The 16,222-nt window shown below is 43.0% G+C and overlaps 1 protein-coding gene across 1 annotated transcript in view; it reads right to left on the reverse strand.

The window, feature by feature from the left end:
• Positions 1–7,408: 7,408 nt before the first annotated feature.
• The window catches only part of LG03H5orf15 (linkage group 03 C5orf15 homolog), a 155,076-nt gene continuing 146,262 nt past the window's right edge, over positions 7,409–16,222 (reverse strand). Inside the window, exon 4 of the mRNA XM_073623574.1 lies at positions 7,409–7,652. Coding sequence (XP_073479675.1) covers positions 7,515–7,652 — 138 coding nt within the window. The 3' untranslated portion in view covers positions 7,409–7,514. The remainder of the gene's footprint in view (positions 7,653–16,222) is intronic.

Raw genomic sequence — 16,222 nt, forward strand, 5'->3', positions numbered from 1 at the left:
TGCCTGGTGTTTGTTCTGAGCTATCACAACTGATTAGAACGGCACATAGCTGTAGTTCGAATCCCGGAGCATCGGATGACCGAACCATCAGATGTTGCGATCTGCAATCTGATTCAATAGTCGCAGAGGAGTGTCGGGAGAGTGGAACCGAGCGAGTAGGGTTCGTTACAGCAGTCATAAACTAAAAGCTGTGTAAATTCCAGAAAATGCACCATAGTTTGTAGACACTATAACTTTTGTGCAAACCAATATATGCTTGACATTTTTTTTTTTTACCAAAGACATGTGGCTGAATACATTTTGGCCTAAATGTATGACTAAGATTGAGTTTATTGGATTTTTCTTATAACAAAAAGTAAAAAATATCATTTTTTTCAGTCTTTCTCCGTTTATATCGCAAAAAATAAAAATCGCAGAGGCAATCAAATACTAAAGAAAGCTGTATGTTTGGGAAAAAAAGGACGCAAATTTCGTTTGGGTACAACAGCATGACCGCGCAATTACCAGTTAAAGCAGCACAGTGTCAAATTGTAAAAAGTGCTCTGGTCATTGAGCAACCTAATCTTCCAGGGCTGAGGTGGTTAATTTTAGAGTATCACAGGACCCTGATTGGTGGTTGAGACTGCCTCCACAACGCAGAAACACAGGTCCTTGCTGCATAGTAAGTTTTCCTATACTTCCAAAGAGGTCTGTCAGGTATAGGAGACATGCGGCTGGATTATCGTTCAAATCTACTAAGGTCAAATGTTTAATAGTGGTTGTCGCCCCATCCCAAAAAAAGGTCTCAAAATGGGGCAGGAAATCAATCTGGGAGGAGGCCACAAGCAGCAAAATCTTTATGTTGAATCAAAAAGAAGTCAATTCTGTAATACATGCGATGTACCGAGGAGTAATAGGTATATTGCACAACAGGTAATCCCCATCCTTCGGGTGCATAATTCTCCATGGATCAACCAGATTTAGATTAAACAGTTCTGCTTTTAGTTTTCTAAGGTAGGAGTAGGAAATGTGGGATGCCCCTCTCGAGACGTCTAGTAACGGCTCCGGGGAGAAAGTAAAATCCCTACCCAACAGAAAGGTACCCTCACGGAATTCCAATAGAATTGGGACCAAGGCCCTCAGAAAGTTGGTTATCCGAATTCGAAAAGTTTCTTGTCTGGTCATTAGCCTAGGCTTATGACATCATGCACAGCTCTCTCTTTCACCCTCATAAGCGTTTGCCAGGAAGGGAGGGGGGTGAGTCATAAGAGGGCCAATGAAAGCTGCAGAGCTGGAGGTGTGCCTCTGTGTAAATCCAGAAAGTGAACAATGAAAGTGAATTAGGCTTCAGCTGCTCAGAGTTAAAATGCTTGCAGCCAGACATAGTGAAGGGAGATTTCTGCAGCTTATTTGGCAAGTACAGAATCACAGTATATAGAAAATATATAATATGAAAAGTGGTTGGAGGGAAGCTTCAGAATGGCAAAGATGTTTTAATTACAAATTATGTGAGCAGACTGCAGTTCCTCTTTAATTGGCCATAAGAGTGGAGAAAAGCACCATCTCTCTCTTTAGAATATACAAGGTTGTGGTATGCATCTTTTACATCAAGATAAAATGAGCATAAGCAGCAAGGATGAGCCGAACACCCCTGGTTCGAACCAGAACTTGCGAACAGGCAAACACACGAACATCGTTAAAGTCAATGGGACATGGACATGAATAATCAAAAGTGCTCATTTTTAAAGGCTTATATGCAAGTTATTATCATAAAAAGTGTTTGATGACCTGAGTCCTGCCTCAGGGGACATGTATCAATGCCAAAACAAAGTTTTAAAAACATCAGTTTTTTCGGGAGCACTGATTTTAATAATGCTTAAAATGAAACAATAAAAATGAAATATTCCTTTAAATATTGTGCCTGGGGGGTGTCTATAGTATTCTTGTAAATTGGCACAGTTTTCCCGTGTTTAGAACAGTACCACAGCAAAATTATAAATAGATAGATAAAACTCATTGAAAACCATCATGGGTTCCCCCCCAGGCCCTTGTGGTCTGGTATGAATATTAAGGGGAACCCTGAACCAAAAATGTAAAAAAAAAAAATTGCGTGGGGGGTCCCCCCAAAATCCATACCATGCCCTGCAGGTCTGGTATGGAAATTGAGGGGAACCCTGCGCCAAATTAAAAAAAAAATGGTTTAGGGGTCCCCCCAAAATCCATACCAGACTCTTATCCAAGCACACATCCTGGCAGGCCACAGGAAAAGAGGGGGGGACGAGAGAGCGCCCCCCCTCCTGAACCGTACCAGGCCACATGCCCTCAACATGGGGAGGGTGCTTTGGAGAAGCCACCCCAAAACACCATGTTGATGGGGACAAGGGCCTCATCCCCACAACCCTTGTCCGGTGGTTGTGGGGGTATGCGGGCGGGGGGGTTATCGGAATCTGAAAGCCCCCTTTAACAATGGGACCCCCAGATCCCAGCCTCCCCCTATGTGAATTGGTAACGGGTACATTGTACCCCTACCATTTCACAAAAAAAAAGTGTCAAAAATAGTAAAAAAAGACAGGAGACACTTTGGGACAAGTCCTTTATTAAAAAATAACAAAGTCCCACGATGTAAATCCATCTCACCTCGCCCGATGAGCCGAAAAAATAAAAAAAAAAGCCGCAACAGCTCCGCCTCCATGGGAGGCTCTCGCCAAGTGCCACTTCTTCTCGATGACAGCTGTTATATTGCTGACCCCGCCCCATCTGACATCAGAGGAAGGCGTGGCCATCCGTTTAGGTCACTGAGTGGCCCCGCCCTCAGCTATATAACAGCTATCACTGAGAAGCGTCACTCGGCGGGAGCCTCCCATAGAGGCGGAGCTGTTGCGTCCTTTTTTTTTTCTTTTTTCAGCTCGTCGGGCGACGTGAGATGGATTTACATTGTGGGACTTTTTTTTTTTTTTTTTAATAAAGGACTTGTCCCAAAGTGTCTCCTGTCTTTTTTTTTACTATTTTTGACACTTTTTTTGTGAAATGGTAGGGGTACAATGTACCCATTACCAATTCACATAGGGGGAGGCCGGGATCTGAGGGTCCCCTTGTTAAAGGGGGCTTCCAGATTCTGATAAGCCCCCTGCCCACATACCCCCACAACCACCAAGCAAAGATTGTGGGGATGACACCCTTGTCCCCATCAACATGGGGACAAGGTACTTTGGGGGGCCACTCCAAAGCACCCTCTCCATGTTGAGGGCATGTGGCCTTTCACAGTTGAGGAGGGGGGGCGCTCTCTTGCTCCCCCCTTTTCCTGCGGCCTGCCAGGTTGTGTACTCGGATAAGGGTCTGGTATAGATTTTGGGGGGACCCCTACGCCATATTTTTTAAAATTGTGGTGCAGAGCTCCCCTTAAAATCCATACCAGACCTGGTATGGATTTTGAGGGGAACCCCTACACCATTTTTAAAAAAAATTTGGCGCAGGGTCCCCCTTAATATTTATACCCGACCTGAAGGGCCTGGTATGGATTTTGGGGGGACCCCCACGAGATTTTTTTTTAAAATTTTTGGTTTGCGGTTCCCCTTAATAGTCATACCAGACCCAAAGGGCCTGGTAATGGACTGGGGGGGAACCCATGCCATTTTTTCAATGAGTTTTATCCATATTGCCAAAAACCATCAAATCATTACAGCCACAATCAGTTTTAAATTACTTTTTTCTCTTTAGAAATGTTACATAGTTACATACATAGTTACATAGTTACATAGTTAGTCAGGTTGAAAAAAGACACAAGTCCATCCAGTCCAACCATAAAAAAAAACAAAAAAAAACAAAAAAAACAATATACCCAATACTATACCCACAGTTGATCCAGAGGAAGGCAAAAAACCCCAGCAGAGCATGCTCCAATTTGCTACAGCAGGGGAAAAAATTCCTTCCTGATCCCAGAGAGGCAATCGGATTATCCCTGGATCAACTTTACCTATAAATGTCAGTACCCAGTTATATTATGTACATTTAGGAAAGTATCCAGGCCTTTCTTAAAGCAATCTACTGAGCTGGCCAGAACCACCTCTGGAGGGAGTCTATTCCACATTTTCACAGCTCTTACTGTGAAGAAACCTTTCCGTATTTGGAGATGAAATCTCTTTTCCTCCAGTCGTAAAGAGTGCCCCCTTGTCCTCTGTGTTGACCGTAAAGTGAATAACTCAACACCAAGTTCACTATATGGACCCCTTATATATTTAAACATGTTGATCATATCCCCCCTTATTCTCCTCTTCTCAAGAGTGAACAAATTCAGTTCCTCTAATCTTTCCTCATAGCTGAGCTCCCCCATGCCTCTTATCAGTTTGGTTGCCCTTCTCTGCACTTTCTCCAGTTCCCCGATATCCTTTTTGAGAACTTGTGCCCAAAACTGAACGGCATATTCCAGATGAGGTCTTACTAATGATTTGAACAGGGGCAAAATGATATCTCTCTCTCTGGAGTCCATACCTCTCTTAATACAAGAAAGAACTTTGCTCGCTTTGGAAACCGCAGCTTGGCATTGCATGCTATGAGCTTATGATCTACCAAAACCCCCAGATCCTTCTCCACTACGGATTCCCCCAGTTGTACTCCCCCTAGAATGTATGATGCATGCATATTCTTAGCCCCCAAGTGCATAACTTTACATTTCTCAACATTAAACCTCATCTGCCACATAGTCGCCCAATTAGACAGTGCATTGAGGTCGGCTTGTAAATTGGAGACATCCTGTAAGGACGTTATTCCACTGCATAGCTTGGTGTCATCTGCAAAGACAGAAATGTTACTTTTGATCCCAGACCCAATATCATTTATAAAGATATTAAAGAGTAAGGGTCCCAGCACTGAACCTTGGGGTACACCACTGATAACCTTAGACCATTCAGAGTAAGAATCATTAACCACTACTTTCTGAATTCTGTCTTTTAGCCAGTTTTCTATCCATTTACAAACTGATATTTCCAACCCTGTAGACTTTAGCTTACACATGAGCCGTGTGTGCGGAACTGTATCGAACGCTTTTGCAAAATCCAAGTAAACCACGTCCACAGCCACCCCTCTGTCCAAGGTTTTACTTACCTCTTCATAAAAAGAAATCAGGTTTGTCTGACAACTTCTGTCTTTCATGAATCCATGCTGTCTGTTGCTTAAAATGTTTTTTTCCAGCAAGAACTCGTCTATGTGGTCTTTTATTAAACGCTCCAGTATCTTCCCGACTATAGAAGTTAAACTAACAGGTCTATAGTTACTTGGTAAAGACTTTGATCCCTTTTTAAATATAGGCACCACGTTCGCCCTGCGCCAATCCAGTGGTACCATTCCTGTCATTAATGAGTCCCTAAAAATTAGATACAATGGCTTTGAAATTACAGAGCTCAATTCTTTTAGGATCCGTGGGTGGATGCCATCAGGTCCAGGTGCTTTATCCACTTTTATTCTGTCTAAATATTTCTGGACCATATCCCTTTTGAGCCATTGTGGATCATTGGGGGCTGTGTCAATACCACCCCCATTATGGACATGAGCTTCCCCATGCTCTTTTGTATACACAGAGCTGAAGAAAGTATTTAATAAATTAGCCTTCTCCTTGTCCCCAGTCACCCACTCTAGATTATTTTGTAAAGGGCCTACATGCTCAGACATGACCTTTTTACTATTAATATATTTGAAGAATTTTTTGGGGTTTGTCCTACTATTTTAATAAATGTCATTTTGCTGTGGTACTGTTCTAAACACGGGAAAACTGTGCCACTTTACAGGCATACTAAGGACACCCCCCAAGCACGATATTTATAGGAATATTTCATTTTTGTTTTTTCACTTTAAGCATTATTAAAATCACTGCTCCCGAAAAAACAGCCGTTTTGAAATTTTTTTTTTGCATTGATACATGTCCCCTGGGGCAGGACCCGGGGTCCCCAAACACTTTTGATTGACAGTAACTTGCATATAAGCCTTTAAAATGAGCACTTTTGGTTTTTCACGTTAGTGTCCCATAGACTTTAACGGGGTTCTGTGGCTTTCGGATTTGCTGCGAACACCGCATAATCTTCGTTGTTTGCCGAATGTCCAAACAACCGCAGTTCAGCCCGAACTTATGCTCGGGCCGAACCGTTTGCCCATCCCTAATGTGCAGTAGATGAACACATAAATGTTTATTCCATACTAATTATTCAACAATGCAATGATAATTTTTGGAATTGAATAATCAACCATGACATAAAACAAATGCATGTAAAAATAAATGTAGCAGGTTTTTGAATTTACACTTTTACTTGGCTCTTCTAAGCAGGAAATGCTATGGGGTGGGGTGAGAAGTCACTTTAGATATTAGAATTCCTAGTAACTATGGTGTTGATTGCACAAACATCTCATAGCAATTCTGTGCTTTGCCTTATGTTGAGGAGCACTGCACCAGACAGCCCATTCCCATTGAATGGGATGCAATGCAGCACAACATATGAAAATTCAGTGCATGCTGATTTTTTTTTTTGCAGTGCAGAACACAGAAATTAAAGTTTGTACACTATGGGAGTGGGTTGAGGTGTCATTCAAAATGATTGGTAGGGTGCATAACCACATGCTTTATTATGTGTTATTTCAATGTCCATGGGTGAATGAGCCCTAAATTGAGAGGAGGGAGAAGGAAAGCAAAGCGAGTATATGCTTCTGAGGTTTTTGCCCTGTATCTTAAAACTGAACTTGTGTCTTATTAGCTCCTCTCCTGTAATGAAGTTGTTTACTCTACTTACATTGCACATTATACGCTTCTCAGTGTGCTCTAGATGCTGCAGCATGTCAGATAGAGCCCACCCCATGTACTGGCTGGAGAATGTCTATCATCATCTAAGCTCTTTCCTCCCCATCTTGACTGCCTACTTGCCCACCCCTTTCATTCATGTTTTTAATAATGGGATTCTGAATCATATAGGTGTTACCTACAGCAGTCTACTTGCAGCCTGCCTAGGAATTCCTACTCCTTCAAACGACATCAACCCATTAAAGCATTTTGATCATTGCATAACTACTCACAAGAGTCAGCCCAATGCTTGTATCAGGGCTGAGGAGTACTGAGGGGGCTAAGATTTTCAGGAAGCCATGTACAGTTTTAAAACTTCAAGACTGTCCAGCTTAAAAAGGAGACAAGAAATCAATGAAACACAACATGGAAATGTATATATGATTTTAAAACTCAGTTTAATAATAGATTTTTGAAAGTATAAAAATATATTCACTTCGTTTTGAACATATTTAACTGCATATTTACCTAAAGCCAGAGCTAATGCAACACCACATCACACATGCTCATACTTGAAAATAAATGTAAAAAAAGGTACAATTGCATGATTCCTACATTCACAAGATTAAAGGCTTTATTGAATTCCCAATTAATATAAAAGTTAATATGAGTTTGTTAAATATAAAAAAAAATAAAAATCAAACTTTAATCTGAACTAATCCAACTGTCCAAAAGATTTATGGCAATGATACCCTAAAAAAGTAATATAGAAAGTTTAGTCTTCGAATGTATAATTATTGGTTCTTTTAAGGGAAGGCATTGCTTCATTCACATTCTGATCCAGACGACGATAACCTGCATTCTTTGAGTACAGGCTGTCTCTCCATCTTCTTTTCTGGATCAAAAGGAAGATCTGAAACAAAGTAATATAATAAAGTAATACATTTGCAATTATTTTTGCATCAGAGCAACAAAACCATTTACTTCTACAAGGTGCTGCCATTTTTACTTTGATACAGAATACTTTTACAGCTTTAACTAAGTGGTCACTTCTCAAAAGCCCTCTGTTCAACAATATAGAGGGACCTCCCGCCCTTAGGGCCAGTTCCCACCATAGAAATTTAGTCTGGATGCTTTTCTGCATGCACTTTGACACATTTTTTTTACACATTTTTGGTGCGTTTTTGATGCTTTCCAGTGCATTTATTTCCCCTTAAATAAGGATAATTTATGTTCCAGTGCGTTTTTCCAGTACAGTCCATTGCAGAAAAAATTGCGCATTTTATACTTTTTTCCTGGAACTGGAACTGACTGCACTGGTGTGAACTATGCCATTGAAAACCATATAACCTACTGTCCATGCATTTTTGATGCTGAAAGAAAACGTACTGGACTGCATGTGGTGTGAACTTGCTCTTAAAGTAGAAATACACAAAACAAATTGTATCCATCGAAAACACAACTGTCAGATTGAACTAATTTGTGATGGATTATTCTGCCACCAAACCTGATGGGTATAGCCCGGAGGTGCAATGCAGTGTCTCATGTAGACCAACGTCTGGCAAGGTTTTGGGGCGCTTGCCTCTTTTTCAAGTCTTTGCAATATAGAAGCTTGAATTTATTTGTGGCTTTTTATTGATTGAGCTCCTTGGTGGCTTTCTTGCTTACTGCCTCATCGTAAACTCTGTATAACCACTTTTACCTACAGGTAAGCCTATATTAAGGCTTACCTGTAAGTGCTGGAAAGATATTGGCCTGGAAAGATATTTACAATATACGCGTGCGCCAACGTCATTGGCGCATTCGCACTTTAGAAAGGGCATGGTCGTGCCGTTTCTAAAGGGATTGTGCCATGACTGGCGACTCCCGTCACGCTACTCCAGCCAGTCACAGAGCCAGAGTTCGTGGCCCCCGAAGGAAGAGGGCTGAAGATGGATGCTTCCAGCCAGCAGGGACAGTGGTGACATCGCAGGCTTCATTTTAAGTTAAGTGACATATATGCATAGTAGCCCTTTATGTTTTACCTTTGCAGGGAAAAAAAGAGGAAGTAAAACCCATCAGGATTTACTTCCTCTTTAAAATGGCATTTAAAGGGTTAATTTCCCACATTTGTGGCTTTTTAAATCACAATTAGTGTCCATGTATAAATAGTCAATGAAGTTTGTTAGCTCTCACATGGATGCACTAAGCAGGCTAGACACTGAGCCACGAGGAGGTAGAAAAGAACAGTCAAAAGACCTGCGTAACAAGGTAATGAAACTTTACAAAGATGGAAAAGGATATAAAAAAATATCCAAAGCCTTGAATATGCCAGTCAGTACTGTTTAATCACGTATTAAGAAGTGGAAAATTAGGGGCTCTTTTGGATTCCAGGCCAAGATCTAACAAACTAGAGCTAACAAACTCATTGACTATTCATATACAGACACTAATTGTGATTTAAAAAGCCACAAATGTGGGAAATTAACCTTTAATTGCCATTTTAACCCGTGTGTGCCACCTTCTGTGTCTGTACCAAGGCCAAACATTCCAGGGTATGTAAACATTTATCAGGGCCATTTGGGTGATTTCTGTTATTATGAATTTAAAAGGATCCAAAAAACTGTGTGATAATAAATAGCTTCATGTGATTGCTATCCTTAAATAAAAGACAGTGTTTTGGCATGATCAGTCATATTTTCAATATTAATGCCAAAATGTCACAATTTCTGCCAGGGTATGCAAACGTTTGAGCGCAACTGTATGATTTTTAATGAAAGTTTGCCATCTACGTCTCAGCGCCATCACCACCACCACCACCACCATAAAGCAGAACTAAAGTAGCTCTTTTTTGCAGAAGAGACATGTAATGCACTTTGGGAAGTGGTTGCTGAGGGGTTAACACATGCAATGGCGAGTAGGCAATGAAATGGCTGTTTCTGAGCAGGGACCTAGGGCACTGAGGGGGTGAGACTAGGGGAATAAAAAAATTAACACAGATGCACTGGGGACTGGTCACAGATGCATTCACACACAAGTGGGGCCTGATAGCCTATAGATTTATGCTCATGCATGAATGACTGGAAGCTGAGGGGTTAATGCACCTGCAGATGTGGAAGTAAAGGATAATTCAGGAAACTGCAATCACAGAGTAATTACGTTTAACATAAATTATAGTAAAGGGAGACATGAAGGTAGCACGGGGAACACTAAATTTTAAAAAGAGCCAACTTTACTAAGCTGCACTTTATGCTATATGGGATCAAATTCTTGCAACAAGCACCACTTAAGAAAAGTGGGAGTGCTTTAACCGTTGCCAACTGCCCTGTAGCAGATTTACTGCTACAGGGCAGCCGTTCTGTGCAGAATGGCGTATATATTTTTGTGATTCTGCACTTCCAGGTAGGGGGCACGCATTCGCCACTTCTGCTATGATTGGACAGCAGGTGCTGATCAGCGGGTGCCAGACAATGGATGTCCTCTGGCACCCGTTGATTGCCGAGGAGATAGGCTGGACGGAGCTCTGCATATGTAAACAATGCAGAGCTCTGTCCTGTCAGCAGGGATGTGCTGGATTTTGGTTCTCTGCAAAACAGGAAAAAAAAAATCGAGCACATTTCTTAGTAGATGAGAAAAAAACTGTCCTTTCGAAAACTAAAGATATGCAAGGCAGTTAAAATAGATTACAAGAGACCTATTTCTGAGGAGTGTAAAAAAAAAAAAAAAAAATCTAATAGTAAAAAACTAGGTCAGAACTAGTTGGCCCCATAAAAGATCAATGAAAGTTGGTCACAAGTGACAGGAAGAAGGCATTTGTATTAAAATGCATTCTTCTCCTCAGTTTATATGAAAAAAGGTGGAGTATAACAAACAAGACAGTAATGTTCATAACATATTTATTATACCCATATTTAATATACCCGTGCAGCAGACAGCAAAAAAAAAAAAAAAAAAAAAAAAAAACACTAAAAAAGTTGGAGTATTCCGGGAATAAAAAAAAACAGATACTTACCTAGGTGGATGCAGCATCTGTCCCCCGTCGCCTGTAAGACCATAAACGGAGCGATCAAACCCGACTAAATTGCTCAGTTCTCTGTCTTTAGTGAGCAGTGAGCCGGTAACTGTAAGTCACAGGCTCTCTGCTCTGCCCCGCCAGTGCTCACTGGAGTGCTGGGTTGTGGAGGGGGCAGAAGCGGCTAGCTCAGGCTCTCAACGGCTCACTGAAATTTGGGTGGATCCTGACTTTAAAGTTGGGACTCGATTCAGAGCATGGACCAGCTCATTGATGTCAGCCGACAGCAGGCTTTTCTCTGCTGTTGGTTGAAAATGGGTCACAGGCGTGCAGAACAAACTGCACTCCTGTGATCCATAGAAAAGTAGGGCCAAAAAATCTTTGGCTCTACTGCCACCTCTAAACCCAAATACAAAAAAAAAAAAAGAAATAAAAAATCAAACCTTCCTAATTACAGCTTGTATCTATGTGTGCCTTTCATTTTTAATAAAAATCTTTCTAATAATAATTATATGTTGATCCTGCAGGTTCTGGGGCTTCCTTGTTCCTGTACACCACATTAAAAAGTGACCCCACACGGTGATAAAAGACACTGCTTTCCAGTTTGGTAGATAGGGGAGCCAGGTAAAGGTTATGTACCCGCAAAGAAGCAGATACACTGGTCCAGGAACATCCCATCCTCCCCACCTTTTACCATCTGGCCAAGACTCATAAGGGACTCAATCCCCTTCATGGGAGACTGATTATATCAGGAATCGGGTCCCTTAGAGTCTTGGACAACGGTTGGATAAACAATTACAACCTTTAGTAGACAAGTTACCGGGTTACTTAAAATATACCAACCATTTGTTGCAGATAGTCAATAATTTGAAATGGGAAGATAATTTTTCCTGGCTGACTTGCGATGTATTTAGCCTGTATTATTATTATACAGTATTTATATAGCGCCAACAGTTTACGTAGCGCTTTACAACTTGAGGGTAGACAGTACAAGTACAATACAATTTGATACAGTAGGAATCAGAGGGCCCTGCTCTTTAGAGCTTACAATCTAAGAGGGGAGGTCAAGAGATACAAGAGGTAATAACTGTGGGTGATGTGCTGATTGAGAAGATAAATGTACAGTTGTTAGGTGGGGGCCAGATAGGCTTCTCTGAAGAGATGAGTTTTCAGGGATCGTCTGAAAGTGGATAAAGTAGGAGAAAAACGGACGGATTGGGGTAGAGCATTCCAGAGGATGGGGGAGGCTCTGGAGAAGTCCTGAAGGCGAGCATGGGATGAGGTGACAAGGGAGTTTGAGAGCAGGAGGTCTTGGGAGGAGCGAAGAGAACGATTAGGTTGGTATTTTGTGACTAGGTTAGAGATGTAGCTAGGGGCCAAGTTGTGGATGGCTTTGTAAGTTATAGTTAGTATCTTGAATTTAATTCGGTGACTGAGTGGCAGCCAATGGAGGGATTGGCAGAGGGGTGTAGCAGACGCTGAGCGGTTTGTGTGGTGCATGAGCCTGGCCGCAGCGTTCATGATGGACTGAAGTGGGGATAGCCTATTTAGAGGTAAACCAATGAGGAGGGAGTTGCAGTAGTCAAGGCGGGAGATGACCAGGGAGTGGATTAGAAGCTTTGTGGTGTCAATGGTTAGGAAGGGGCGTATCTTGGAGATGTTGCGAAGACAGAGGCGGCAAGCTTTGGATAGTGATAGAATGTGGGGTCGAAAGGTTAGTTCAGAGTCCAGGATTACACCTAGGACCTTGGCGTGGGGAGATGGGTTGATAGTAGAGCCGTTGATCTTGACAGGGAGATCAGGGGAAGTGGCACCTGAGGGAGGAAATATCATGAGCTCGGTTTTGGATAGGTTGAGTTTGAGAAAGTGATGTGACATCCAGGCTGATATGTCTGCTAATAAGTTGGTAATGCGTGAGGAGACAGATGGAGAGAGCTGGGGGGTGGAGAGATAGATTTGGGTGTCATCAGCGTAGAGATGATATTTAAAGCCGTGGGAGGCAATCAACTGACCCAAGGAGGTGGTGTAGATTGAGAAAAGGAGAGGTCTGAGAACAGAACCTTGGGGGACCCCAACGGAAAAAGGAAGAGGAGAGGAGGAAGTAGAGTTGTAAGTGACACTGAAGGAGCGGTGGGATAGGTAGGATGAGAACCAGCGAAGAGTGCAGTCACGGAGACCAAAGGAGTGGAGTTTTTCGAGGAGGAGTGGGTGGTCCACTGTGTCAAAGGCAGCAGAGAGATCCAGGAGAAGTAGTACAGAATAGTGTCCATTGGCTTTAGCCATTAGTAGGTCATTTGAGAGTTTAAGGAGAGCAGTTTCCGTGGAGTGTTGAGGGCGAAAACCGGACTGAAGGGGATCAAGAAGTTTATTCATGGTCAGATGGTCACTTAATCGGTTGTAGACCAGTCTTTCAAGAAGTTTGGAGGAGAAGGAGAGTAAGGAGATAGGACGTAAGTTGTTGAGATTGGTGGGATCCAGTGAGGGCTTTTTTAGTATGGGGGTGACTAGTGCATGTTTTAGAGAGTTTGGGAAGATGCCACAAGAGAGGGAGAGGTTGAAAATGTGAGTTAGAGAGCGTAGAATCGAGTCAGAGGGTGAGCGTAGCATTTGCGAGGGAACAGGATCCAGGGGGCAAGTGGTTAGATGAGTGCTAGATAAAAGTTTAGCAACCTCAGTAGTAGTAGCAGGGTTGAATGAGGGAAGTAATGACTGTATCTGTGGACATGAGGTGTTGCATGGGGGAGGTTTTTGCGCATTGGCGATCTCCTCATGAATTGTATCAATCTTAGTTTTGAAGTGATTGGCAATCTCCTGGGCGGTGATTGAGTTGGTGGGTGGAGGCAGTGGAGGACAGAGTAGAGTGTTGAAGGTAGAGAAGAGTTGACGTGGACTGGATGAGAAGGTGTTGATGAGTGTGATAAAGTAGGTCTGTTTGGCAGTGTGAAGGCAGGAGTAGTATTTTAGGAGGGCAGATTTATATTGTGTGAAGTCTTCCTGGGTCTTAGTCTTATGCCACAGGCGCTCAAGAGCGCGGCTACGTTTTCTGAGACTTCTGGTGTCATCTGTTTGCCAGGGTTGTAGCAGTCGGGGCCTAATTCTGCGTGTAGTGAGGGGGGCCAGCTTGTCTAGGGAGGAGGACAGTGAGCTGTTGTAAATGAAAGTAGCTAGGTTGGGGCAGGACAGGGGGGAGATTTTGTCATAGAGGTGATCAGTAGCAGAGTAGAGAAGAGAAGGGTTGAGGTGGCGAAGGTTTCTGCGTGTAACTGTTGGGCGGTTGGAGGGAGAAGAGGTGGAAGACAAGGAGAGAGCAAAACTAATAAGGTGGTGATCAGAGAGTGGGAGAGGATTGTCGGAAAGGTTGCACGGAGTGCACAGATAGGAGAAGGCAAGGTCAAGGGTGTTGCCGTTGGAGTGGGTAGGAGCCTGTATCCATTGCTTCAGGTCAAGCGATGAGGTTAGACTGAGAAGTTTAGAAGTAATAGTAGTGTTAGTGTTGACAGGGATGTTGAAGTCCCCAAGAATAATTGTGGGGATTTCAGAAGAGAGAAAGTAGGGTAGCCAGGCAGAGAAGTCATCAAGAAAGGCTGATACCGGTCCAGGGGGCCGGTAGATGACAGCAATTCTTAGAGAAATGGGAGAGAAAAGACGAATGCAATGTGCCTCAAAAGAGGAGAGTGTCAGAGAGGGAGGTGGGTGAAGAACCTGATAGGTGCTGCATGGGGCTAGAAGGATTCCCACTCCACCTCCCTTCCGTCCACTTGGTCTGGGGGAGTGAGTCCAAAGAAGGCCCCCATGGGAGAGGGAAGCAGGAGAAATAGTATCCGATTCATGAAGCCAGGTTTCAGTAATGGCAAGTAGGTTAAAGGAATTTGTGATGAAGAGGTCGTGGAGGGCGGTGAGTTTGTTGCAGACAGAACGTGCATTCCACAGGGCACAGGAAAAGGGGGGGCTGGTTTTGGAAAGAGGAATATGGACCAAGTTCTGTGGGTTGCGGCTCCTGCCAGAGGGTGTAGGGGGATGGGAGCGTTGGGCAACGACAGATGATGGTGGCCCAGGGTTTGGGGATATGTCACCAGAGACTAGGAGAAGCAGGAGGGTGAGGGAGGTAATGTGGGACTGTGATTTATGTGAAGGGGCATGTCTCAGAGTACTGGAGGTTTTATCAGTGTATGGATGTAGAATGAGCGAGAGTTGGTAAGAGCAGTAGTAGGGGGAAGACAGAAGGCAGGGTGATATGTATAAGCAGGCGGGTGGAGAGGGGGGGTGAAGGTAAGAGAGTTTGAGGAGAGAGGACAGGAGTGTCAGAAGCAGTGGTAGAGAGTGCATGTTACAGAGTGGAAGGAGAGCTTAATAGAGAGACGGGTCACCTGCAGTCTGTTAGCTGCTTTCCAGTGCAGATTGCTGTATTTGTTTGCTTCGTGCAATCACTGAAGTGCAGAGAATGAAGTGCATATCACTTGTAGAAAGAATCACTTAGAGAAAGAAGCCTTAACGATAGAAGCCCCTGCAATGTGCTACCCCCTTAAGGATGCTCAAATATATACTGTTATAAGGGTGGGGTTGAAGTTCGTTAATTAATCATGAGTGACTATAAGAGTGCCTAGCAATCAAAGTGAACTTTTTGCTTCAAAAGTCAGAATAGCAAGAGGCCAAGACAAGATCAACACATAAAACTTAGGTAAGACAGTCCAGAAAAACAAATAATGTCATGGTTGTTCGCACAGGGCAACAGATAGAGAAGGCCACATACCAGAGAGACACACACACACAGAGACAGCAAGCAGATCCCAATTGCAGTTAACGGTGGAAGATGTGGATGAGCTGACACATACCAGAGAGACACACACACACAGAGACAGCAAGCAGATCCCAATTGCAGTTAACGGTGGAAGATGTGGATGAGCTGACACATACCAGAGAGACACCTCTCTATACCTCATCATTTGGCTATTGAGGTAATCTCGTTCTATTTAGAACTCTTGACCGAGTTACCTGTGGAGCACCGTTCATTCATTTTAGATATTTTGGAGCTTCTTCTCTCACAATTATTTTACATTTGATGGGGAGTTCCTTCTCCAAAGATGTGGGGCCGCGAAGGGAGTGAAGTTTTCACTCTCCCTTGCCAATCTCTACATGGGTTGATGGGAGCGGTCCTGCATCTTTGGATCAGAGAACCCCTTTAAACCTTTTATAAAATATATAGATGATTTATTGATAGGTATGGAGGATGGGGTTGCACATCTCGATCCCTTCCTTGTGTTCCTGAATTCCAACAATAAAAATCTGTCATTTACGGGACAGGAGGATAATAAAAGCATCTGTTATCTAGATGTGGAATTGATCGGTAAGGAATCGGGTGCCAGTACTTCCCTTTACAGAAAGCCTTTATAGGGCATTACCCTCCTTCGGGTCATCTAAAACATACGATCAAAAGGCATACCTGTCGGTCAATTCCTAAGAGTCAGATGGATCTGTAGCAATGATATCACTTT

Source organism: Aquarana catesbeiana, linkage group LG03 (assembly GCF_042186555.1).
Source record: "Aquarana catesbeiana isolate 2022-GZ linkage group LG03, ASM4218655v1, whole genome shotgun sequence".
In the NCBI taxonomy this organism is placed as follows: Eukaryota; Metazoa; Chordata; class Amphibia; order Anura; family Ranidae; genus Aquarana; species Aquarana catesbeiana.